Genomic DNA, 27,877 nt, shown 5'->3' with positions numbered 1-27,877 from the left:
TTACATTTTGGCATTTGCATAGAGTTCATTTATCTGTGACTGGAAATATTTTCGCAGTTCTGATCTCTTCGCCTTCAGTGTTGGTGTCAGCAGGCCGTTTTCAATAGAAAACATTTCATTGTGCATGACAATGTCTTTGACCTGGAAAATAAACAGTTACTGGCCAAGCTGCATTCCTTGGAATAGACAAGGCTATTAAAGAATTATCCAGACATCATAAAGCCCAGATGCAAATTAAAAGCAGTTTCTGGGAAGCCAGATTATATTGGTGTTGACAAGTTTAAAGAATTTGGTGTTTGATTGACAGAACCACGCTCACAAGCACCTTACCTGTTCGAATGACTTCAAACCAGATTCTTTCCCAATCCTCACCATGTCTTCCAAAAGATAGTTTTTAAGCTCCTGTGGATACAGGAATACATTGTATAGCTTAAAAAAGTTGGTGCAGAACAGTTAACGGTAGTTAGATATGACTCACCTTGTTTTTGCATAGCTCTTCATATGAGCCTTCAAATCCCTTTTTCTTGGCCCAGTTGCGCAAAGTCTCAGGATCAGGTACTACAATGGCTACTAAGAAGGCCTAAAAAAAAAAAAATTTTTGTCAAGCTTTTCTTCTTTTAAAGTCAACACTTTAGTTCCTAGTCCTTTCATACTAGTCAGCATTAGGTTTGGACAGCATTTCTCATCCTGCTATAAAGTCCGCAGCTTACGGCTATTTGAACATGGGAGTGCAGTTCAGAATTTGTATTGAAGAGAACTACTCTCATTAAGAGCTACAGTTCAGTTTACACTTGTAAAAATGTGGACAACTTGGATTTAGGTGAGTTTTTTGGTGGTGGGGTTCCCCCCCCCGTCATGTTTTTGTGTTGTGGGGTTTTGTTGTTTTTTGTTTGGTTTTTTTTTTTTTTTCCTCCTTCCCCTGCACACTGTTATCAACTTACATACAGTCTTTAATACCCAAATTAATCCAGCTTCACTACTATCTGAATCTGAATCCAGAAACATGCTATATAACTGCTGGAGCCAAAAGTGCAAAAATGTGTCAAAAGAACCAAAATGTGTAATGTCAAAAATTTACGGTTTCAGTCCTGAAGTTTGGGGTGGAGGAGTGAGGAAAAGACGACTCTTCTGCAATTTCTTCTTGCATTTATTTTTAGTTACCTAAATAATACTTACCTGCAAGCTCTCTCCATGGACAAACACCTGAGCAAGTGCTTCACATCTCAGGTACACATTTTCTATTTTCTCTGGTGCTATGTACTCTCCCTGGGCTAGTTTAAATATGTGTTTTTTCCGGTCAATGATCTTCAATGTACCATTCTGTTGACAGAAATAACTTCCACTCAGAAGAGGCACTTCAAGTGAAAACACCAATCTGCACAGCTTAAGCATGCCACACTAGTACAGTAAAAAGAGTGCTAGAGCCAGAGCACTGTCAGACTGATGTTAGAAGTAAACAGGCTCTGCATCAGCTAACCTAAACTAGGGAAAGCCTCAGGATTGGCACTGCTAACATTTTAACCCTCAGGCACACAAATTTATCTAGAACAGTAATTGTCCTCCTCCTAACATTACCTGTCTTTCACCTAATTTACTGTGCCCAATACCAGATATTTTCAGTCAAATTACTGCTCATAACTGCAGAAGTACATTTTAGCTATAGAAGTTAACTTACTGGTAGCCATTTCCCGATATCTCCTGTATGAAGCCAGCCATCTTTGTCCAGAGCTTCTGCTGTTTTTTCTGGATCTTTCAAATAGCCGCTAAATACATTTGGCCCTTTTACACACACCTGAAAACAACCATTTATTAGTGTACATACTATGAAGGGAGATTAGCAAACACTACTTGCAATGAATGCTTTCTCCAGTGGTTCTAAATAACCCCTGCTAAAAAACACAAAGTGAAGTTTATGCATTAGTACAGAAATTTCTGCTCATGGCTTTTGGAGACCTAACATTTTCCATTGGCATAAAGTATAATAAGAAATTGGAAACATCTGTTCTCTTCCAGTCTAGCAGCAGTGTTCCTAGCTGCTGTCTGAATAATCTGAATTTATCAAATGAAATTTTTATTTATCTGAAGAAATTCTGCTGAATCCAGAAATATTACCCCCCAGCCTGGCAGCATGCGTGTTTCAGCTTTGGTAAGCAGCAGTGGTAGTGTGCTAAAACTAGTGATAAAAAAAACTGCATATCAAGCAAATTACATGCTTGCTGTCCCAAAGTAAAGCAGTTAATACTTCAGGGCTTAGAGCACTCAAGACTTGTCTATAATGGGAACCTGCAGTTTCTGTGGCTTGAAGGTTGCCTGGGTTTGCATACCAAATAGAAAACCAAGAGCAACTTCTCTGGAGGCATAGGCATTATTAGGATGAGAAAGTATGCTTACAAGGTATGACAGAGACCAACAAGGTTAAAGGTTTGTAAGTGAAGAGGTTGTCAAGGAATCAAGTTAGACCTTACAAGCTAAATTAAAACAATTAGTAGAGCATTTGTAAGTAAGAACATACAAGTAGAACAACTAATCAGGAACATTGAATAGAGCCTGAAGTATCCAGAGATGATGCCAGATTTAAGTATTTTCTGACTGTAACAGCCAAGGTTGTGTAAGCTTTTTTTTGGTGGAGAGTAGGACACAGGACGGAACCCTTGTTATTTAAGGATCTACAGGATTATAAGAATACCTCCTTAGAAAGGAGGACAGAGATATATGCAAGATTAAGTTTTGCTTCAGTCTTGTTTAAGATGCCCACTGCGCACAACTGTATGGGAATCAAGAGTCCAAAATCCCCAAAAGCTTTACAGAGCAGTCCTTGGAACCAACAAAGGATTCAAACCATCACATCAGCTTGGTATGTGTGGATGCTGGAAGACAGTGAGAAGGGTCTGATCTGAGCAATAATATCAGGGCTCTAGAACAAATCTAAAAGAATGGGTCAGAAAATCCAGTGTTAACTGTATAATAAATATCAATGGGGTGGATAAAATGTAGGCCAACTATTAGTCTAGGGGATTAGTAAAATTATAAAACAGGCAAGGAAGGCTAAAGAATCTTCAGACACTAACATAAATTCTCAGACCAGAAGAAAAAATTACACAGTTCATAGAAGAAATAGACCAATTCTTAATAAAACTCATCCCAACTATTTTCAGTGCTTACCCTCAACATAAAACATAGGCACACTTGTGAGCTACAATACAACAAACAGGTGTTGTCAGTAAGAGGGCAGTCTGAGTGTTAGTGAGGTTCTGATGACCTTGTCAAAACAGCACCAAGCTTGTGACCAAACCAAGGTCATGTTTTACGAACCAAGTCATTTCTACTACAAAACAGAGCTTATCTGGAATGATATGAGTAGAGGAGGTCTTTGTGTCTCAGGCAAGCCAAAGGCTAACTGATCAAATGTTTCCATTTCCATGGCTCCTACAATCACAGGATGGCAGTAGATGACAGCTTTTCCCAGTAGAGACAGCAAATCATTTACCTGTCTGCTGCTAACTGGCACTAAGACCTCATCTGCATGTGAGTATATACAATTCTGTTCACAAATTTATCCTTCCTGAGCATGGATAACTGGTAAAAGTGAAAAGCAAGGCTGACAGAATGGAGAACATTGAAGGCTTACTCTCAGAGAGGAGGACTAGGAGTGCTTAATCCAGCTCAAGAACAGACAAGACAGACAGTGAGGAGAAAGATGTACTTTGGCCAAAGATAATGGGAGCCAATTCTATAGCTACGGGCTTCAGTTCTGTGAAATAAGTTACACTTAATTTGTTAAATACAGAATAGTTCACACTGAGGAAGTTAGGACTGAAAGACTAAGATGGTAGCTGATATATTAAGGTGCTACCATATTTATTCAAGACCAAAGTAACTCCTAACAGCCAACTTGCAAGGTAAGTGCAAAACAAAACATTTTTAGAAGGTTTTGGGTCTTTTTTAAAAAACACGTAACTGTTTCTCATAATAAGAATTTATACTCAGTTCCTCTAGCAGATCAAGTTTTAGAAGCATATTTAAAGTGAAGCAGAAGATGACTAAACATAGGATCATAGAATAGTAAACATGGGGTCATATGAAATACAGGAAAGAATCCTGACATTGCTCTCCACTTGCCAACATTTTCCCACCACCAAGCCCAACTAAATCCTTAAGTATTTCTGGGAATTAAAGCCTAATGACTTGCCTCTAGTCTCATACAAACCACAACCAGAACAAATTAAGATTATAGATTGTTTGTGGTCACAAATTAGTTACTTGCTTAAGCTACTTTTTATTTATTCTTTTCTCACTCCTCAGCGGCCCCCAAGACCTCTCAAAAGCATATAAAAGACACCACAGTTAATATGCTTTCAGGGCTTGGGGAAAATGAATTGCTGCATGGACATCTGTTCAAAGCATACACACAAAGTTCAAGCTGTATGTATTTTACTTGGGGAAAAAATACTGAAAGAGACAGCATATAGAATTACACACAGAAGCTGAGTCCTCAAAGTGCAATTTGAAGACATACATGTTCAATTTGTGCAGGCTGCAGAAAAAAAGTTAAGAATGTGCAGGCAGCTGTCACAAATCATTAGCAGCCTTCATGACATTTTAGCTCCATTTCTCCTAATGGTGTTCAGCCACTTTAGATTTCCTCATCTCACACATCACAAGCTGGGTAACAAGCTACATACATCAGCATGTTCACTTGGCTGGGGGGGGAAGAGGAGGAGGATCCCTAGCATTTTACTGGAGGATAAATGTAGTATGAGATAGGTAGCTTCGCAGCTATCCCACAGCTGGCAGATGGCATGTTAGCCATACAGTCATAAATACATAGTAATCTGTTATCCCACAGTAAGCAGCTTTTTCTTGCAATACATGATTTCCTGTTTTGCTTCTGTGAATTGTTAGCTGACATTGTGTGCAAGCATTTTTGATTTTAGGTAGCAGGCCTTGTTTAGCACTTGTACTAAACTCAGACAGTGAGCTGTTATTTCATGAAGAAAAAACATTTTCCAAGGTTTCGTAAGAGGCTCATATTGACCTTCTGAAATGGCTTACCTCACCCTCTCCTTTGGCAGCCAAGTAGTTCATTTCTTGTACATCAACAAGCTTGATGATGCTGCATGGCATGGGCGCTCCAACATGACCTGTTAGACAAAGTAACATTTCAACTGCTTTTCAAGTCAGGTTCTTAAAACAATAAGCTGGTTACATGCTGAAGTAAAAAAGATGGAAAATTGAATTCTGATAATATACTACACCAATACCAGTACAGTAATAGCTTACTTTTGCTGGAACTGAAAAATTAGACTCTTAGATATCCCTAGAATGTTACAAGTTGCACCATGTACTCAGGATTTCTTTTTCTTATAATCAGGATCCTCACTCTATGAACACACTTAAGTAGCATAAGGCCCACTATAGTTTCAGTTATCAGTCTAATTTCAGTTAGGGAGCTAGAAATGTAGCAGCTGACAAACACAGACTGTTTGTTCCAACACTAAAAATGCCATTTAAATTTCCAGCAGTGTGTTTATATACAGCAGATTCCTGTTCTGTAAAAATGACAAGGGTTGATACTATGACATCCCATCTCCTAAATCCACTTCAACTTAAAAGGACAAAGCCTACTAAAAGTTTGGATTATTGAACCTTCCTAGCCATTTAGGGGTAGAAACTTCAAGGGATCCCATCAAAACTATTTTACTTCACTTTAAGAAAACCAGAATCTTACATTTTATGAGAGCTTTATGCTGAAGACTAATACCATCAGGGACCTTTAATAGCATCCTGAAATTTAAGAGACAGGCAGACTGTTGAAGACCATACCTGCTGTCCAGTCACCCGGCATTGACAGTGAGCATCCAGCTGTGCATTCAGTCTGGCCATAACCTTCATAGAACTAGGACATGAAACCAAAAACATTAAGATTTACTTTTCAACATGCAGTTTATTAAAGTGAAATTAACATTTTGCTTTTCCCTGGATTTAAATTTGAGTTCAGCAAAACCCCCAGCATTTTCTAGAAAGAAATAGCTATTAGAGTTTTATCACAATGCACAATTTTAAGTGCTAGTATTCCACATTCAGTTCCAATAGTTACTCAAAGTTTCACATGCTGTATGACACCTGTAGAGATGAAAACAGAAAACAGAGGGAGCAAGAGGAAAAAACAAAGACTAACAGTACTAGCAATGACTTCATTCACATCATTTAACAACCAGTTTGTCCAAACCAGCCAAAACCAGAATCCCTGTGCCCATCACAGCTCTGCAATTAAACAGAACACAGGCTTCCCTTTTCTGTGCAGAATGTACTGCTACACCTGCACACTACTGATTAACTTCAAGCCACAGAAGCCTCACATTTTAGAGCACTATCAATTCTTTAAATTTGTTTCAACACATTTGTTCCATCCTGTGCCACTGTTACACAGATTTTATCTCAAAAAGCATATACTTTGAAGAGGCTCTGAAGATAAATGCAATGCATGCAGTCTGATTCTCCCCAGTCTCACCTTCAAAGCAAGAAGACTACAATATCATCACATTGATTTGATTCTCTACAGTAGTTACAAATACTTCTGTGAGGCAAGCCCCAGGAATTCAATCCAAGAAAATTAATTATTGCTTACAGCAGCCCTCCCCTCCCCCCCAGTCTTCCCCTTAATACAGTTTAGTTGGTTACTTCAGCTAAACTGTAATAAGCACTTCGGGAAGAAAGCATAAATCTCGGGGGACAGAGAAGCTCTGGAAAGGAGTACACACTGGCACAGCCTCCAACAAGAATGCCAGAAAGTTATCCATATGTTCAGACTACTTGAAATGTTCTATCATCATAGCAGGAATTGGCTATTAAAATACTTAAGATTTAAGATTATGGCCAGGAAACTCACCTGACAGCCAAGAGCTGTTCTCAGGAAGGTCAATACACTTGCAGATACAGGTGCTGCTCCTGTAATCATCAGCTTTACTCTTCCTCCCAAACTTGCCTACAACAGATACAAGATACTGTGGACACCAAAAGCATTTTAGAGTTTTCCAGAGTCTTTTTCCTTCCCACCCTCAGCCACTATTCACCTACAGTGCTACCCACAAGCGTTAAGAGATTAAAGTTTAGTCCCCTATTGCAAGCTGTCTTTCTTGCAGTGTTTTTGACTGCATAAATGGCATCTCAAACATACAGTACCTACAAAGACTATGCTTATGGTGTCACTGCAGTGCAGGCTGTCAAAAGCCTGAAGAGCTTAAGCTGTGGCCTTACATCAACAGCTTTATTTTTAACTACCTTGTATCAGCTTTTACACATCCTGAATGCTATAAAAAGCAGCCACAGGGCATGTAGTACAACCTGAGTTAGGGCCATAGCAAGTGAGTGCCAGATATAATAGCAGGTGTAACTTACTAGTGACCAACAATGAGGAGGCAGTAGGGGCTACAGGTGGCCCTGTCACATTTAGCATTCCTCCTTCAGAAGGACAGCAATTGCTTTCAAAGTGGTAAGAGAGAAGCACCAGACTGTTTTAGAGTATCTCACCTAATACAGTTAGCTGACACTATTAGAACTAAGGGGGTTGAAAAAGTAAAGTTGGAAATAAAACAAACAAACCAGCTTTGCTTATTATTTGGAATAGCCAGTTAGTGATGAAAGTCACACCCAGATTGTAACTATTCATATGAAACTCAACAGCTACAAACTTAAATTCAGAGGCTTTCAAGCATACCTGTATTTTGCGGAAGATGATTTTGTCCCAGAAACTGTTATTTCTAACTATACCACTTTTGAGTTCTGCTTCTTTCCTCTTGGAAGCAAAATCCAGCATCCACCTCTTTATTGTAGTATCTGCCTGTCCAAAAATCTATAAAGAAAGATGATCCGTGGTTAGAAGCCTCACAAACTAGCATTCTCTTCTTCTTACAGAAGCATGCTTAGAGACTCTTAACAATGAAAACCAAGTCAATTAAACAACCTTTATTGAGAGGTATCTTAATTCCAGTAAGAAATACTTGTGGATCTTTATCTTGGCCTCTATCTCAGTTCAGAGATGCTCACCAGTTATTACTTAACCAGTTCTTGTGTCCCAGCAAACTGTGATGCTGTTTCAATATATAGTTTCTTCATTTAAATGAATGACAAAGATGTTTGCCTTTTCTATTCCACAATGATTAAAATTCAAATTGATTATAATCCTCAGCATATTCTAAAAAGCACACCACCACAATGCTTAAAGTAACAAGGGTTTCTGAGGAAATACAGGTCCCATCAGAGATACCAGAGAGGTCTGTCTCACACATACAAACTCACTTTCTAGATCACTTTTCAAAGGCTCCTTCTAGTTGTTCTCAGGAAGCCAAAAAGATTCAACAGGCCACAGATTAGTATATTTACTTGGAAAGAGAAAGACCCAGCAGCTCTTCAGCATTATGGCACCCCCCCACCATGCCAATTTCCCACTTTCTGACTTCACCTGCTATGTTACTGCAAGGCTCGGTGAAGTTGAAACAGTGCCATAGAAGTGTGAAAGCCTCAGGGCACCAGAGCAAGGGGACATCATGAAAGAAGAGTGTCCCAAGCTTTGGCTCTGCTTCTAAAATTCCAGTACAAGAATGCGTGAGCAGAATGAGTGGCTATATTTTAAGCACTACAGGCTGGTCTCAGGATTTCCTCCCCTCCAAATGGATCAAAGTTGCACTATTTATTCCTGTGGCCAAACATAACCTTGTATTACTTGCTGTTCCTCCAGTCTCAGGATTAGAACACTTTCCTGGCTAAGACAGCATAGACAAGCTCTGCAATTTCTTTAGCAGTCACTGGGCTTCTTGTTATATCCTTCAACTGCTCTGACTGTATCCTAAGAACAGTCAGTCACCTATATACAAAAGGATGACTTTAAAATCTGAAGTCCAGGAAAAAACTTGCTTCTGAATTCCCACCTCAGGTGACCCTGAGCAGCCAAACAGCAACCACCAGAGAGCAGAGCTGCTGACACACCCTGTCCCCAGCACCGCTGACTGGCGGCTTTATAGCTCTCCCTGCTAGAGCACAGTGGTTGCTGTGTAGGAAACTTGTATGCGCCTATGCAAAGAGACAAACACCTGACCTTGGTGTGCAAATTCCACTCCATGAGTCAGATCCTAAAAGCATGGCACGCAGATGCTAAGCCTCATGTTCATGTACTAGACTAGACTTAAATAACTTGCTCTGAGTAAAACAGTACATCATTAATGAAGCTAGAGGGAACCAAGTCCCCTAGTCAGACTCTTCAACACTAGTATTTACTGCATGGAAATATTTTAATACAACAGGTATTACAGTACTCCCTGTACTTTCAGCCCTCTTTTAGAAGCAGATACACAAATTGGTTAGCATACCAATTTAACATTCCAGAGCACAGTTACTCCTACCCTGGCAGCACAGACTTCATTAAGTCTCTTAAAGCCCTGCACAGGTCTAGACTCATGCCTATAGACTTACCTTATCAAACATTCTGTTCAACAGCCTTGGTACTACAGGAAATACAGTTGGCTGCAGTGTTTTCAGGTCATCCATAAGTAGCCTGATATCCCCTTGAAAGAATCCTATCCGAGCTCCATGGCACAGAACCACACACTGTTAGAAAAAAGTAAACACTGAAAACACAAGATATATGCAGCTGAAACACATTATACAACACATATGCAGAGCAGACTGCATGGGATCCACCTTAAGTCCTCTCAGCTTCTGGACTAGTTCTGCAGCATTCTGACATTATAGGATGGGACTAGAAAGACTAAGATATGCCTGGTGTACACAGGCTAAAGGCTTTGACAAAATAATATACAGCACAAAAGCCCCTATCTAAAAGGGGCAGTTGGCCAAATAAGGCAATGCCAGACTCAGAGGTAGCAAAAGACCAAAAAGCAGAACTCCTCTTTAAATGTTTAACAAGCTTATTTAAAAATACTAGACCTCTATTTGTTCCCTCCTATGTACTAGGAAACTGCATTTCTGCATTTGAAGTCAGTACATGCTATTTACTGATCCAGCAGGGATTTTTGCCTTATGCTACTTGATTTCCACTCTCTTGCACTCTGGTTTTCCTTCCCATTTCATAGAACTGATGCGAGCAGAGGATTTGCTGTTAGGAGATCGAGATGATATTCAGAAGAGTCTAGCAGACCACTGCTTATTTCTGCATCACTTCAGACCTACACCAAGTAAGGCAGACTTAATCCTGTTGTGTTCTATAGTCTGTTACAAGTCTAGAAGCTCCACCCCCTACACCTATACACCCCATCTCTATTTTGTTTGGGTTTCATTTATTCTTTTAAATCAAACCTCTATTCCTCTTGTGTTTATCTATACCTGTTTTTATTTCTTATGTGTCCTTCATTCCCTGCTACCCATTCTCATCTTTTGTGCACAAGACAGTATCAGTTTTCACCTTCACCCACACTTTGCCACTATCTGCTAAAAAACAGCAAGTGCATCAGTCCAGATGGACTGAGAAGCAACTGCATTTGTTCTATCAAGGCTTCCTAGCTTTCTAAGGAAGCCAAAAATCTGCTAACATCAGGCTTATGACTGGGGCAGAACTTTAAAGATTGCTTCTCATAGAGCCTGTGTTCATACCTATCCAAAACAGTAACAAATCTTTTCTCCTTTCTACCAAAATTGTTCTTGCTTGATCTTCTTATGTAAATACACAAGCAATTGCCTACTTTGTAAAGACCTCAAACAGCAAAAGAATACTGAGATCTAAACACTTTCTTCTCATTTTATCCTTTAGACCACAAGTTCACATCCTATTTCTACTGCACGATCAAGAGCAGAACTGTTATCTACAGCTTGTACCTTCTGGTGCAAGGCAGGCATCAGTAAAACAGACACTGAAGTATAACTGGTATCCGGGTTACCAGCAGAAAGAGGCCAAAAGCCTAAGGGCACCTGTACTCCTCAGTTACACTCTATTCCCAATCTTCACAACTTAAACACTTTTACATGTGCATATGTACACACTCAGTAGAAAGCTCAGGTTTCCTAACTGAAATCGCAGGACAATTTCTGGGTCCATGTACCTTTCCACACTTGCACAGAGGCTGTTTATTTCGCTACATAAACTGGGACACAACTACCTTTAACATACATACTTGCAGTCTAACCTAAGGGAGAGGTGTTAATTCAGCTTCAGTAGGTACAGTAATTAAATACCTGTGTCTCTACCGTATATCAGAAGGAAATTGCATCCTTTCACTAATGCGTGCCACCTAACTATGGGCTCAGAGATCCTTAAGACTGACAGTACTAAGACAAGCTGAGCTCCCTCATCCTCAGAAATTAAGCCTCAAGTTTTGCTAGATGGTAACACAAGCTATCCAAGAGAATTTCAAAGTCTGTCATTAAATAGCATTAAAAGTAATTTTCATTTCCTAGAAGAGAACTCCACTGAAACAAAATTCCTTCTTCTTTATTGAAGTTTCTTGAAAGCAATGGTAAGTTTAATTAACCAATATAAAATTAATTCTGTGTAAGCAAGAAGGATGCCACATTAGAAATAAATTTGTAGTGTCTGTAGACTAAAATGCATGGATTTTTAATAGTGCACTGATTATATTAGAGGGAGTTTTTGAGATTGTCTCATGTTCTAGTAAGCCAGTTTATTAACCCTAGCTCTAAGGTTGATGTTTACATTTCAGCATGAAAACTAGTTGTCTGGTACTTACTGGATATTGTTTACAATATTGCTTTCCTGAACCTTACCTCAAGCTTTCATACACATGAGCAGGTGTCAAAAAGGAATAGCATATAACACTGATTCAAGATACATGCATTCTTTAAGCAAAGTAAGCTTTTCAATAGTTGAGAATGACAGACAAATGCTTACCTCAACAATTCTCTCAAACATATGAGCCAAGGGCAGGAATGATATCAGAACATCATCAGAGGAAGGTAAAAATGTTTTCTGAAAGTGTTAGTAAAATTAAATTTCATTCTCATTGATTCTCTATTCTGCTCAGGTTAAACACAACAATGAAATCTAGTTTTTAAAGGACAGCCCCTGCTTCAAGTTTTGTTTGTAATAAAGCTGCTTTGTTTTTCTTTCATCAAAAATACTACAGCAATAACTTGTAGCATGAGTAAACACACTGCAGAAATGGTAATCTTTTAGACTTGAATACAGTAACCAAATTATTACAATTTACCATTCATATTATAACTAGAAACAAATTCTGGTAGAAACTACAGGAAGTTATACACATTGTGGGGGGGAGATGGGGACAGAAAGATTAAAGTAGTAAAAAATACACACCGCCATCTTATGTCGCCTTGCTAATCCAATTTACCATAGGGTTGATATCAAAAGTACCTTACATGATCTAATTGTGAGACGAGTTGCTTAATTTAAAGACAATTCTATATGTATTGTATTTAAAATAAGTGCAATTGTATTTTTAATTACATCTGTACATGCTAGAATCATCTTAGCTACGCTGCAAATGAACTTTACTAGTCTACTGTAAACTAGAAGTTAACACTGTATCAAGTAAAAATACAGTTATGTTGCTTGCTCATTTATGCAAGGACTTAAGCATTTTGGGCATAAAATACATTATAGCTTCTCCCATTCTTAGTAGAAAAGGTTAGCCCCTACACAAACCCTCCGATACAGAGCTTTCACTATTTACAGACAGTATAAGCCCATGGCAGAACATAGTATAGATCCACATCAGGATCTTTGTAACATTTTGCTTGGATCAGAGCAAATTGTAAATTTGTCAAGTTCTTGATGCTGACAGAAGAAACCAGTAAACACTAAACTTCTGACCTAGCATAGGCAGAGTGCTGTCAAGATACATTTTTACTTGAATTTTACTAAAAAGACCAAAGTTAATGAGGTTTCAATGTTGGTTTTACTCATGAGATTCTTCCCTCCTGCAAATCCATAATGTTAACCTTTGCAGTTTACCTCTGTAGTTTTCAGAAAAGCTGAAGTATTGCTGACTATGTTTTGATGAGTGATCATAGCTCCTTTGGGGTTTCCTAAGGAAGAAGCACATCAGGATGCAACAGTCAAATTTTTAGATCCTTTAGGTTACCAAGCAGAGGTAAAATTAAGAGTGTGTGAATCAGTCCCTTCTTTGATATTAAGATCTTTCCTTCTATATTGATTTAACAAAGGCAGAGAACTTGCTAATACTTTCAAGAATAGCTAGTAACAGTTAAGTTTGCACGAAGCACCTCAAATTTCGTAATAAAATCCTTAAATTGTTGTGCTTCTCTCATTCAAAATCCAACACTTCTGTGAAGATACAGCTATCAAACCCAGACCAATTTCTAGCCTCACATCTGCTGTAAAAATGTAGCTTTTCTTCCCTTTTGCTCCCTGCCAGTCTTTGGTATTAACTCATAAATGTCAAGTGTGTGACACTGCCCTGGTTTCAGCAGGACAGACATCTAGACAGTCTGTTTTAGTCTTACAGCAAGGTTGCTTAGAGCTAAGGAACAAATTCTGCTCATACAGTACAGAAAAAAAAAAAAAGACTACAGAAGAACTGAAGTACGAAGAAGAGCACTTACAATGGAAATACATGTTCAGTTCTTATTTCCAAGCCCCAAAATATAACATCTCCACCCCCAATATTGTAAAACTCTGTATTGATCAATGGGAAAAATCAAAGGGAGCCTTACCATAAAACTTCCCCAGCTACTACTTGCCAAAAAGATGCAGCAGTAGGGGAGAGTCTTGAAAACAAAAGTAGGAGGGCTTCTGAATTAATTTTGCACATACAGGATAATAAATTCTGCATAATGTAATGAGGTGTACCTGTTGTTCCACTGGTGAAACAGATGACTGCTAGATCTTCTGGCTTTGGAGGCTATGAGAGTTAAGAAAGTATTACTATGGTTAAGATGGCAAGGAAAGATTTTCCTGGACAAAACACTGAAATACTAGTGTTACTTATAAGCAATGGGAGATCTGCTAGCTGTCCAGCTATCAGATTATCACTTACACTAATTTCATACTTACTATAGGTTTTTGCCTGTGTGCTCTTCCCAGCTCCTACAAAAAGGAGAGAAAGGGGGGACAGACAGGTTAGACATGAGCATGTAACTTTTGCTTTAAATTTACCAGATTAACATTACCAAACACCATAATATTCCATTACCTAGACTGTCTATTAAGGCATTTTAACTTCCAAACAGTAACAAAGGCTTTAAGGACATTTTAAAGATATATAGAATAACTATCATGTTCTACAAATACAAAAGTGATAACTAATCTCAAATTCATTAGGTTTTTTTTTTTTTCAGCTACTAAACCAGAAGTTAACTCACTACAGGAGCTCAATGTTAAGCAGTGTTGTGACAAGCTACAACGGGCAATCAATCCTATACATCATGCAGAAGACATGTGCCACTACAACTGCTGAATAGATGAAGCAAGATTAATTTCAATAAGCACCTCACACCAATATCACTGCTTCTGAGCAGGAAGACTGGTTTTCCCCATGATTACCACAAGTGGTTTGTACCTCTTTTATACATAAGACAACACAAGATTCTCTCCCCCAGATAATCACCTTCCCTCTTCCCTCCTTATCCAGGTCTGACTTAGTAATGTCATAGTTCTTTAGGCAGAAGGGAATTGATACCATAAAGATCCTTTTATCAAGGATAAAAGGATTAAGAGGGAAGATTTGAATGCTGATATTCCAACATCTGTGACCTTTACAGTTTTAAGTCAAGAATTATTACTGTCATGCTTATTTAAGAATAGAAACAATACTACCTTAAGGATTTAGGCAAATTAAAATGGACTTTTTTTTACAGTATAGCTTTGGAAGCACCATTTGAGGGCAAACATATCAACTTCACCATTGCTTTTACATTCTAAATACACAATAACATGATTCATTCCTTTACTAGCCCTAGATTTCTTTTAGTATGATGTACCTACTTGGGTAACCTTAAGAAATAAGGTATGTCTGGGAAAAGTTAACATTCCCATTCCTGTAAATTTGCACTTTTGAAACAGTACCTTTATAGAAAAATTTGCTACTATGACAATGCTCAAAACAGCATCTTCATTTCAAGTACCAACAGAGTCTCAATACTTCCCTACAGCCTGTTTTGAGTAAGAACTGGTATTTACTGAATATACAGCTAAAATCTCCACACACTTCTTTTGGTCTCCTAGATCAGAACTCCAAGATCTTTTCCTATTGAGAAGCCATTTATTCACAGCTACTCAGCTCTAAGTAACCATAGCATACATACAGATATTAGAAGAACAGGTCACATAACCTATAAAGTACACCTGAGCAATAAGCCTAATCCAGAGATCGAGAAAACAAGTACTTAAAGCTAGAAATAGTCATTCTATTCTAATCTAAGCTTCTAAACAGTTCATGGTTGTCTTTTGGGAGATACTAAAAGCCTCTACCCCTTAAAAAGAGGGAAAAAGCATGAGAAAACTTATTCCTGCTCACAGAAACACTATTAGAAGTGTTTAAGTTTGCCTAACTTTAGAGAAGATTTAGACAAGAGGCTCTTGGAGAAACTATTACTGCATTAATTCAAATATCAAGCATTTTTGTAAAGTAAGAGCTACAAAGTATTACTGGTAGTCACTACTTAAGCATCTAAATTTCTAACTTCAAGGTAACATTCATCCCCAGTTTTGTTTTTCTGTAATTGGAAAATCAAGTGAAAAGCACCTTTCTTTGCAAAAAAACCTGGAGTTAAATCAAGGAAAGAAGCCAATTTTCATGTACCAACTTGCAGTTGGGCCAATCTTTTTCCAAGCTTAACCCAACCCTTCTGCCAGTGAGCTATAAAGTCACTTACTCCACATAATGTTTTTAGCCTCATTTCAACCTGATTTTGCTTGGGCTAGCCAGCTATTGATATAGTTCACTTTCCAAGACATGCTAGCATTTTTTATCATTACCAGAAGGTGGCCCTGTTAACACAGCAGTTAAGACTTGCTGTGGAAACAGGTTCAGTGAAATGAGGTATTTCACACCAGTTACTGACACCTGCACAAGACAAGCTCACTTACTTGGAGATTCTCAAGTCCTAGTGAATCAAGCCTTCCCTAGAAGTCCTAGCTAGAACTAGGTTAAGCCCTGTTTCACAGTCTCACAGTAAAGATGTATTTTATGCATGTTGATCATGGGACAGAGTTCTCCAAATAGCAAGTGAAGTTATGAAATAAACTTGCATAAGATGTGTATGCAGACAAACTAACTACAAGCAAAACCAAGACTTAAACATTACGTGGCTAAGCAAAATGGTTTCTACTTCCCAAACCTGGCAGTCATACCCCTATGTTACCATAAACTTCCCCTGGAACAGTTCACTGCCATTTTCTTCCTCCCCATAAAACATCTTGGAGAATCATTGCACAGGGGAAACTACCATTTTTCACAAGACCAAAACTTACACAGGCTCTTTTATGAAATAGTATTTCTGAAGTATTAGTCACAGTATATAATTATCATGTACCATGGGCAAGTCTCAACACTCAGATCAAATGTTCAGTCTGGACTATGTTAACAAGCTTTCATTCCGCAATCTTGGCATATACACTTTTACATTTTGAGCATTATCAAATACTATTAGCAAGCTGCTTTCTTATATTTTTGTCTAAACTTCAATCCAAGAGATAGTTGAGTATTTTGAAACTAATTCACCACATTCTGTTCACAGTCCTAAAAATCTGTTCAACAGTCATCTTCCTCCACAAGTAAATGGGATGAAAGCAGTAATGTCGGTTAGGCATGCTTACCTCTATTTCTCTCATGCTGAAGACTTCCACCCCACACTTTTTGCCACGTTCCACAAGATCCATGCCAAAAGACTCCATAATAACAATAGTGTTGAGTATTGGAGCTTCACCCTTTTCCACACTGGTTAGCAGAAGTTTGGCCTTGTCAGGTTTGTCACAGAAAACCAATGACAAGTCAGCTGATGAAAGAGAATGACATTATCAGTATGACAATTTTAGGCTAGATCCATACGTACTTCAGAACATGTAATGGAAGACTTCTCTGAAGAAGGCTACGGTTCTGCCCTCAGTCAGTTCTGCAATCAAACATTCAGTTGCTGAAGTACTAAAAATGTCCTACCTTTGTTCACAATGTATGTTATAGCTTCAGTTCCCAGTGTATCATAGAGTGGCACCACCACCATGGAGTATGCATAGCATCCCTGTTCAATGATAACCCACTGCACAAAAAGAAGAGATGCAAGTCATTATGTGTTTGCTTATCATAACAGACCTCCAAGAAAGAGTCATTTGGATTCTATCAAGAAAGTCAGCAGGACAGAGCTCATTTGGACAAGTGGCAGTTTGTATAATTTGTCTACTTTGAAGACCTACTAATTTTTTTTATCTGTGGAATTAAAAATAAATGAGCTATGGGAAAGAATCCAATTCAATAAAATTCAACTCTGCCCCAAGAGATCTGCCTGCTAACAAGTGCAGTGCTCAATAAACATAATGGATACTGCAGCCTTATGGTGTGTTGCAAGCTGACAATGCTTTACAGCAAGCCCGATTTCACCGAAAGTACTGTCACAGCAAGAGAGTCATGCAATTACTTCTTTCTGATAGTAGCTCACTCCCCTATGATGACAACTTTAAACATCACTGAGCTGGTTCTTCCATGTAGTATCTAATACAGCAGCTATGTTAACAAAATTGCTAAATGTCAGTTTTACAAACTGCTTATTAGGTGCAAGTTTCCTGAAGTAAGTTCTCTACTGATTAAGACCACCTTAAATGCAGGGAGTTTTTCTGAAAACATTTGTGTGATAGCCAAGTTGTACACCTCTTGACCAAAAAGACTTCTTAATAAGACTACTTCAAGGCCAGGTAGCAAGTAACTAGACTTCAGTGTAGACATTAGAAATACTGGTAAGTCTAAGCAGGCACATCTATGCTATCCATGAAAGGGTCCACTGAATACCCCACCTGTACATGTAACAAAGGGGCAGCTGTATTGCTGTTCAGCAGCCTGAAGTTTAGTAGGTATCTTAATAGGGTGGGAGTCTACTTTGTTAGACTTAAGAAGCTGCACAGTGATAAAAGCTTTTTGTTGCAGACTTCAACAACTTTTGCACACCATCATTCTCAATACAACAGCCAGCATCTTCATTTTCTGGACTACCAATATATTTTTCTTTCATTTTTCCTTCTAAATTTAAGAGTAGTTCAATACAAATATCAAACCTTAACATTTGAGGTCTCTCTCAAAGCCCAAGCAAGCATCTAGTATTGAATACAGACAACAGCCTGGAAGTTTCAATTTGTTTTCTGACATGGCTCTGACCTTCTGTTAAGGGACCCTTGTATTATTTCCCTGTCCTGTTCTCTCAATCCAAAACACAACTTTCTGTTGTGATCATCTGTTCTCCAGTTACTCAGAGAAAGTAATAGTTTTATTTATAAATCCAAGTTTGTTTCTTTAGTGAACATTTAAGCAAGTAATATACTAGGATTTTCCCCACTAGGGGATTTCCCCAGCAGTTGTTCCATGAACTGACAAATGTGAATCATCACACCCCCCCCCCCCAAAAAAAAAAAAAAATCTCAATCTCACATCTGGATTAGCAACTATATTGCAGATGTTACAACACACATTCAGTGGTTTTCACCAGGAAAAAAAGCCAGATTTAAAAGTGCTGCTTTAAACAAGTCTTTCCAGCTCATTCCTGACCCAACTCAAAGCCTGCTGGAGCAATGCAACTCAAGCACATTTTGTCTCTGTGATCCAAGAGCAGACCACACTACTGTGCTCTCTTTCAGAAAATCCACTGGCCTAGCAGCCAACGACTTTGCACCCAGATGTCTATAGAGAAACAGTGCCAACTGGTACAACACTCCCACAGCTCCCTTTTTCACTTCCAGTTCATAATGTTATAAACACAGGAGACTGAAAAATCAGTCACACCATGTCATTTAACAGCTTCCTAATTGAAGATATCCCAGCCTTTATTACAGAAAAAAAAAAAAAAAAAAAAAGTAGCTGTTAAAACCAGAATTCCAGCAGGAAAATCCAAGCACCAAACAACTGCAAATATAAGAGTCTTGAAACTGTGTTTACTTCATCCATACAAGGCTAGAGTTAGGGCAGTTTGTGTCATAGGTTGGAAGAGGAGGAAGGGGGTCAAGGTCACTTATCACATAACTTGCATTTTAATGACAGGAGGGAAGGCTTAATGGCAAACTTGAAATCAGAAGAGATCCAACAGCAAGCTGTTGTCCAGCACGACCAAGACACTGATACAACTCCTAACCCTGTCAACACTGTAGATGGCTCTGTATAATGGCATCCAGCTGGGAGCATTTAATCAAGAGTGACAGCATAGTTCTGACAAAACTTAAGAAACAGTCCCCTCTCAGTACAGGTTTGTATTAGCTTAATGCAGCAAGTACCAGCTCAGGCCACTAAGCACATAAATTATCTAATAGGACTGAGTTTCTCTAACCTATGTTTAATAAACAACTCCAAATATTTACTGAATAGTCCATAATATTTTTAGAAACGGTAATCTAGAACCACTTCTGGGTTAAAATGCATAGACGCCAGCTAATCAATCTAAATATCCCAAAGTTGTCTCAGGTCTGTAACATCATTTTGCTTTATCAGGTCGTCTTTGATTATGTCTCTCTTTAGTCTTTATGCCCCTTTATTAAACTGTGATTAACTTCCAATTTTGCCTTCCTAAGCAGTTCTGCCTCCTAGAATCTTTGTGCCCAGGGTCTCTGACCATCTCCTATTTGTCCAAATATTTAATCACCAAGTGATTTGAAATGTTTTAACACAACCTTATTACTTCCAACAACTTTCAATTACCTTGCACTCCAGTGTCACTTTTTAAGAGAAAGCAAATGGTGATTACATTCTCTAAGTACCACATTAGCTTCCCATTAAACAGGTTTCCTCTATGAACTGGAAAGAGGAGAATGAGTTCAGTTCTTCTGGATTCCCCGATTCTCTTCCTGATATCCAACCTTCTGCATTCAGCTTTGAGAGCAGAACACCAGGACTCTAATAATTGTGTCAGCTAGCTGGTTTTGTTAGCTAAAGATATCAAAGTTTACGGCTTGTGATTCTACAGTGTCAGCCTTTATAGCCTTGTCCAACACCACGTGGACTCCTAATAGAGAAGCTCAGCACACTGCCAAAAAGCAACAGATAGAGGAGTGCCACACTTCAATAACAGCTATACTACCAATACACACACTGTCAAATTACCTCAGGTCTGTTTTGTGAAAAGATTCCTATGTATTGAACATGAGATGGTTTGAAGCCTCGGTGGAGTAACGCAGAGCCCACGCACTCAGCTCTGTCTAAAGCCTGTAGAGGCAAAAAAGAAAACAAAAAAAAAAATTGAGAACACGCTCATCAGTTTATACCCCTCAACATTATTTTATCTTAGGTCTTACAAAACGAAGGCTAATAACTGGTATGAAACAGACATGAGTTTTTTAGGCTATTCTGGATGTCCTCTGCAACTTTGATAACTGAAACATCGCAGTGTCATTACACTGCACTGACTGTAGCTAACGACACTTGAACTCAATATGCAGCAGAAAAGGCATTTAATCCAGTTGGACTTGAAAGCATTAAGTGTAGGTTTAAATGTTAGGCTCACATACACAGAAAAGGCTGTTTTGTTGCATCTGTATGGAATTGCACAAGTGATCATGGAATGATTCAGGATTATATTTCTGCTCAGTCTAAGGCACTACATATGCCATCCTTCTGCTTCATTCAGTGCTTATGGGAATAGCATTTTCCCCTTCAAAAAGGAAGGGAACAAGGCGGCAAAACACAGCTAGGTCTATAATGGAAGCCTGGGAAAGCAATTTGCTAAATTCTTTCCACATAGCACATGACCTGAATCCATGTTAGTCAAATGATTCAAACAGCAAGTACAGATAGGTTGCGCCTAGCAAGTGTCCAGCAAAATCACCTTGGAAAAAGTGAGGTCTGCTACATACAAAAGGTGTTTAATGACCCTAACAGTATGTAATAGGCAAGGTTTATGCAAATTTGAGTAACAGATTAAATCAGGAACAACCTAGAAGTGCACAGCTGTGAACAAAGATTTGCATAAAGGTATTTTTAGCTATCATTAAGGACCATGCTAGTAGTTAAAAGTGTATCTTTTAGCACCCCATACAAACATCATTCAGCACTATGGAGGCAAGTTGTCAAGAAACACAAGGAACCTTGTAGATAGGACCTTTCCTAGTGTAAAATGAAGGTTTCAGAAGCAAGTACTTAAAGCAGTAGCAGCCTGAGTCCCAGAATACTACTTCAAAGCTGCAGCCTTTTAGAGGCAGTGCCCAAGTCCTAAACAATTCAGCAATGAAATGCTAAAACCTGCCAAGGTAACAAATTCTGAAAAACTTAAACCAAGTAAGTGCAGGAGTTACTCTTCTCCCTTGCACGTATCTGATGCTATTCAAGACACTGTAGCTGAAACTAGAACCTTTCTGCAATATTCTGCTACAGCTTTAAAACATCTATAAATAATTAAGATTTGTTATATCACATTACTGGATGTTGTATCAATGGTCTCTACAAGCAAAAGTGGGTCCAGCACTGTATTAGAGACTTACCTCTTTATAGGAGATCCACTCATATGGCTGGTTTGGTTTTCTAACACCTAGACATGGACCATTATCTAAAAAAAGATAATCAAAAGTTACTCAAAATTTAACCTGACTCCTCTGTCCTGACACCACACTAACTACACTCACGGTGGTAAGCCTCTAGATTCTTCGCAGACACCTTCAGAGACAAACCCAGTTGGCTGGTTCTTTTTTGGGGGGAGCGGAATGGTGGGGTGGGGGGTGTCAGGGAGGGAAGCTGGGGAGGGACATAGAGACAACAAGGCTGGTTTAGGTTAAAGGAACACAGCACTGACTTTATTCACACAACTCTGCTTCACAAAAGGTCAGTTATATTTGCCTTCACAAAAGCTTGCATCCAATACATTTATCATATTGCTAGATAGACATCCCCTATCCCCAAGTGCATTTCAAATGAGCCCAGACCTTTAGTTCTTGACATCTTGTTGAAAAAAAAAAAAAAAGTACCTTTAGCTTAAGACTTACTTGATACTTGCACACCCCTTTGGAAGATATCATAAATTGTTCTCACATCATCATAGTAGTAAACCAACAGTTCATTGCTGCTAAGAAGAGAGGACCTTCGAGCATGTTCACCACCCTAAGGAAACCAATTAGGAAGGTTAGACACACTTATTTATTATAAATGAACAGGAATTTCCTGAAGAAATAAGAACACCTTATCCATTGAATTGTTATGAACCTTGGAAATTCAGCTTCAGAGAACTTCAGTTCTTTTTAGTTCATTGAAGAGACTGGCAAGGTTTCCCAGGACTTTGTTTAAAGAGTCAGACTGCTCCCTGCATTAGTAAAAACACATTAGGCAAAATCTTATTCCTCCTCAGTTACCTATAACAGCACAGAATAAATGAGAGAATGCCCTTTGACAGTCCTTATAGGGCTTTTCTTAAACACTTCACTCTATTATTGCAGTATATATCACAATTAATCCCATCAAGCTTTCTAAATCACTCCAGCTTCAACTCTCTAGATACAGTATTAATGCTGAGATCCTAATCTACTTTTCTGATTAAGATTACAAAACATAATCACACTTCAAACTGTGGTTTCAAAGCCTAAATGATTTTAAGGGTGGACAACACCACCCTGAACAAGTGTTCTCATAAGTAAAATACTCTGTACCAGATAAAAACTGAGCCCTTTAATCCAATTTGAAAGTTCCATCTTACAAAAAAGGCTTACTCCTGATCTTGTCAGAGGCAGTCAAGACAATACCACCTTGAGGATTAAAATTACCATCTTTCAGTAGGTGAGCATTTAACACAGGCTACAATTGGAAGTCAGTACAAACCAGCCTTTTCTAGAGTGATTAAATCATCTCATTTTATACCAATCATGTTTCACAAATTGCAGTTATGCAAGTACTATTGGGCCATGTTTATTAGTCCTGCTATGATGACAGGCACCTGCAAAAGAGTTCTTAGCAGGTAGAACCTAGCTGGTTAAACAGAGGGTCTTGGGTTAACATTGCATAAGATTCTCTATCAGTGGCTGCTGTCAACTCATGACTCTTTTACAAAAGTCAAATCATGAACTAACCAAATCTGTGCCCAAGTTGTTCTTCATCCACAACCTCAAAAACCTGTTCACATGCAATAGGCTTTTCCTGGCCATTAGTATATTTCCTGTTTTCAAAGTACCTTAGAAGACCAAAGTGCATCTGTTCATATAGAAACTAGATAAACACAGGTTCGTCTGCAGAAGATGTCATATTGCCTGTGTCCACAGAAAGGAGCTAGTACATTAAAGGCACAGAGAAGAGAAAAAACAACACTAAAACAAGTCTAACTTGTTTTCACAAAACACTATGTGTAATGCAGTGCTTGCCACTCCTTTTCTCAAGCCAAGTTCAAGTTCTTGTTGACACAGGCTGCTTAGGATTAGCAGTAATGTAAAAACATACTGTTGGCTCCACCGTGCCTGAGGGGCAAGAGACTAAATTTTCATTGTCCTGAGAGAAAGTATACTAGCAAGTGGTGCTTAGGTCACCAACATGCATATTCGGAGCAGCAAGAAGTATAAACTAGAGTTTTCAAACCAGCCATTATAATTTAAAGCATGCCAATCCCTATATAAGCATGCAACAGGTAAGGCTGATCACCTCATATGGAGACAAGCACATGTCTAATCAAGTGATTGAAAGATAAGGAAAGCTAGAGTTCTCGTAATGTATCAGGAAAGTGTAATTAGGTTTAAAAGTTTTCATGAGTTGAATACTTCTCTCCATGTCTTCCATGCTAAAGGAAATAAAAAAAGCGAGTCACAAATGCAAACTCTTACTACTAGAAAATACTGACATCCTAGTGTTTATTCATATTCCTTCCTTCATGCCTTAGCTGAAATTGAGCCAAATAGAAGTATTTGGGGCTTTAAAGCAATATTTAATATTTGACAGCCATACACAGGCACTCAAATTAACAGCCAAAGTTGTGCAGCTACCAGCCACCAGAGGAAAGAGCAATCCACAAGCAGACAGATCCAGATACGCCTACAACTACAGACATTAAGGGTGCACAAGCTTGCAAAATGCAGGACAAATGCCCTATTTCTACCATCACTGTAGCACTGAAATTCTTAATATAGTGCATGACCGAGTACAGCATGAGTCTCAGCAATGCAGCCTTGCACTAGTCAGACTTTATTTAGAATAACTCTTCATTAATCTTGTCTCCCTTCCTACACAGAAGGGATTCAAACAGATCCTGAAAGACTTCCACCTATACTTCTGAGAAGATCCACTGAACAGAGATTAGATTGGGAACTTTGAACACAAGAGGGTTTCTTTCAGTGAAATGTAACCATAGTATGCATACTTTAAAGACTGTACTCCATTAATTGTGGCATCTACTCTAGAAGAGTAGATCTTTCAGTAACTTTTTGTATCAATATTCAACTAAGTGTGCAGTCTTCATGCTCACTCAGTGATTGTTAAAATGGGTCACTGGGTGCCAGCCTACTAAATCTAAACTTTCCAGAGATGGGAAGTGACCTGGAATAGCAGTAAATAGGATCATTTTCCTCCCATAGAAAGTGTTCTGATAATAGATCTGAATAACTTAGAAACCCTAGTCCAGTCACTGATTTCATTTAAACTTTGCTGGGCCAAGGAAATACACCACAAGTAAGAATTAAGCAGAAGCCTATTTATAGTTCAAAATTGTTACCATTAATGAGCAAGTAGGTTAGATATTAAAACAGTAGAGAAAATGAATTGCCTCCTGCCATATCTTTTTTTTTTTTTTTTGGACCACACTGCTTACTCCTTAGACATTTTAATATTGTATTACTTAGCCAGCAAAAAAAATGTTAAGAGAGAATTTGAGAGCAGTATTTGACATTTTTCTTCAATGGAAGAGAATCCGTCTTAACACATGTATAGGAGAATGGAGTAAGCTAAATGCAATTCTAAGCAAAATGTAATGAGAAACTGAATACCAAGCACTGTACTAAACCCTTGTTACTGTTATAGCAGTACTAATTCTAACAGACACTTGAAACTTTCTTCAAAACATACATTCTCATTTGATTAGTTTGGTACAGTTTACAACATTAAAGGCTGTATCTGAACTGTCAATAGACAAAACTGGATCGATCTTGCTCATTTCAACCTGTTCTCAAAGCATGAGCTCTTTATCACCAAGACATGCTAACACACTCAACTGGTTCTCATTTAAGTTTTACTACTGTTCAGTCTTCCTATTAAAATGTGTTTTCTAAAGAGAAAATGAAAAATAATGCTGTTATACCCATCTTGCTCTGATCAGACAGCTGATGTTAATTAGTACAATATGGATCAATGATGCATTAAGCAGTTCAGTGAAGTCTCATACTACCAAACAATGATTTCAATTACAGAATCCAGCAGTGCTGAAGAAGTAAAGGCACTGAACTGAGCACTGAACTGAGAAGGCTGCCAAGATTCTCAAGCAAATAAGCATCTGTCATTGGGTTTATGGCCAGTTAAGAGCCACAGTTTTACCATCTTCCAATGCAACACGCCCCCCTCAAATCTGTTGAGGGCCATACTGACTAGTGAAGACCCCCACTGCTAGAAAAAACTTTCACTGCTAGTTTATTCCAGCCACCAAAGCATGCTGTTCTACAAGACTATTCCACCCACTAAGTGGCTGCTGCTAGGATTGGGAAAGCTCACCAAGAGAAGGAAGAGCTAACTTCTGAATCCTTACTATACACATGTATATAAAACACCTTTTGAAAATAGGCATTCTGGGCAATGATCACATTATCAGAGCACGTTTTACTTTCCCCTTTGTGTACTTCTAATATCAGACCATTATTTGCTATAGTAACATGATATGTTATAGTAAGCTTACTGCATGTCATACAGGGAAGAATAGGAATAAATGGAACTAAGATTTTGAATGGAGAAGCCAACTAATGCTTCATTCTTCAACCACAATATCACAAAACATTGCAAAGAAAATGTCTGATTTGAGACCATGACAGGCATTTGCTTTGCTGAAGTTCATTAAAGTTTACCTACTCCAAATTCCAACCTGCTCTGCCGTATGTGTTTACATGAGTCACATCTACTCTTAAGGACAAAGTCATGTTAATTGCATTTGATACAGGACAACTAGGTACACTCAATCCACACAGAAAAATGTGCTAAAAAGGGAGAGTTTAGTTGTAAGTGTTAAGAAAATCTATTATGGTAGCATCTGACTATCAAGAGTAACACAAGAAACTGTAAGCCTTACAATCCTATGTTTTGTAATTATCTCCCTTGAAGATCACAGCCTTTCAAAGCTGTCTCCTTCCTTCAAAAGGAGAAAACACCTTGTCTACCCTGAAGAAATACAGAGGCACTCTTGAAAGAATAAGCGGTAAAATCTTGACTCTACAGTTAATAGGGGAATTGATATAACTGCTGCTTGGGGAACCCCATCCATGTAATCAGTTGTCTAAATTTGCTTCTAAGCAGCAGTTCCTCCTAGTCAGGCTGTTCCCACATTTTGCTTCACTATTAAAAAAATCCCACCACCTAACAACAACTCTGCCTGCCTCTAAAAAGCATAAGACAAAAGCTAAGCTAGCACATCCAGAATTTAGCAAGTGGTTGCTTTAATTTCGATTTAATCTATAGCTGGGATCAATCTGCAGGACTAATACATTTCCACAGATCACGTGAAGACAATGAGTACTCTCTTCATGCTTGTAACCCTATATAAAGTCTCATCTGACAGCTATTATAATCTAAATATAACAGAAAAGTATTAGCCTAATCAGTATACTCTCACCCCAAGACGTAATTTAATAGTTCATTACCTAAACACAGGGCCAGGAGTTGAAAACTACACTGTACTGATGTTAACATGCACAAGTTTCCTGCCACCAGTCAGATCAGAAGCTCCATTTTTGCAGCATAGAATCTTCTTCTCCCATGCTAGTTACTACCACGACAACCTCAACAACCCTCAAACTAGTTCTCAAATTCAGAAAGCCAAAAAACTGAGTTCAAGCCACATTTCAAATAACAAACCCCCAAACCAAACATGCCCTGAAATATATTCCCCACACACTACAGTTTTAGAAACATTCGTCTATAAATCAGTGTTCGGTCCCTCTCAATGCCACCTTTAGGCTTCAAAATGAACAGCATTCAGTAAACAATAGTGAACAACAGCATCTACCAAGCGTCACTTACCTCTACTTCCACAGATTGCATTGCTAAATCACATGGTGGTTTTAGTGCTTTCGGTCTTGTTGCATACCAGTAGGTTGTGAGAGCTGCGAAAGCACCGAAGCCCATAAGCGTGTTTGTCGGAAGGGTGCGCACATACTGCCTGACGTCCCCAAGTTCTGGCATTCGTAGGTGTCTAAACAACTCATGTGCTTGCATTGCAATTCAGTGCAGTTGTCGTGATGCTGGAATCTGGTGATATGAAAGAAAGTTACACAAAAAGATTTGAAATCCCCTTTCAGTTAACCGTTGTTGTGGGAGAGTGATGTATGCATTGTCCTACTGGCTTCCCACTATCAAAATTATCTGCCACTCAGCAGGCAATACCTTTAGACTGCTGTACTGCAATTAAATAAACAAGGGACTAGTGGTTCACACTCCAGAAAAACAGGTGAGGCTGACAGGAGGCAATTTCTTTAAGGTTTTAATACTGCTTTTAACAGACACTGCATTTCAAAATAGAAAGAGGCAAATGTTTTATTAAAGGACAGCATTTCACAAATGCAAACTAGTTATTTGTAGAGTAG

At 38.5% G+C, this 27,877-nt stretch overlaps 1 protein-coding gene across 2 annotated transcripts; it reads right to left on the bottom strand.

Moving 5' to 3' along the window:
• Positions 1 to 27,509, bottom strand: ACSL1 (acyl-CoA synthetase long chain family member 1; the record flags this gene model as incomplete). Of its 2 annotated transcripts, XM_080633948.1 has the most annotated exons (20): positions 1 to 141; positions 331 to 402; positions 479 to 580; positions 1,177 to 1,320; positions 1,676 to 1,792; positions 5,053 to 5,141; positions 5,824 to 5,896; positions 6,890 to 6,985; positions 7,718 to 7,852; positions 9,469 to 9,603; positions 11,858 to 11,935; positions 12,941 to 13,014; positions 13,799 to 13,850; positions 14,003 to 14,035; positions 16,766 to 16,944; positions 17,106 to 17,205; positions 20,241 to 20,342; positions 21,614 to 21,678; positions 22,112 to 22,226; positions 27,315 to 27,509. In XM_080633948.1, 20 exons carry the CDS (start codon positions 27,507 to 27,509, stop codon positions 1 to 3), a joined length of 2,097 nt encoding a protein of 698 aa, XP_080490074.1. The 2 variants fall into 2 exon arrangements, with proteins under 2 accessions (XP_080490074.1, XP_080490075.1); XM_080633949.1 differs by lacking the exon at positions 20,241 to 20,342.
• Positions 27,510 to 27,877: the final 368 nt, after the last annotated feature.

This window comes from Psittacula echo, assembly GCF_963264785.1.
Source record: "Psittacula echo genome assembly, chromosome: 1".
In the NCBI taxonomy this organism is placed as follows: Eukaryota; Metazoa; Chordata; class Aves; order Psittaciformes; family Psittacidae; genus Psittacula; species Psittacula echo.
This window is presented reverse-complemented; position numbering and strand designations above follow the sequence as displayed.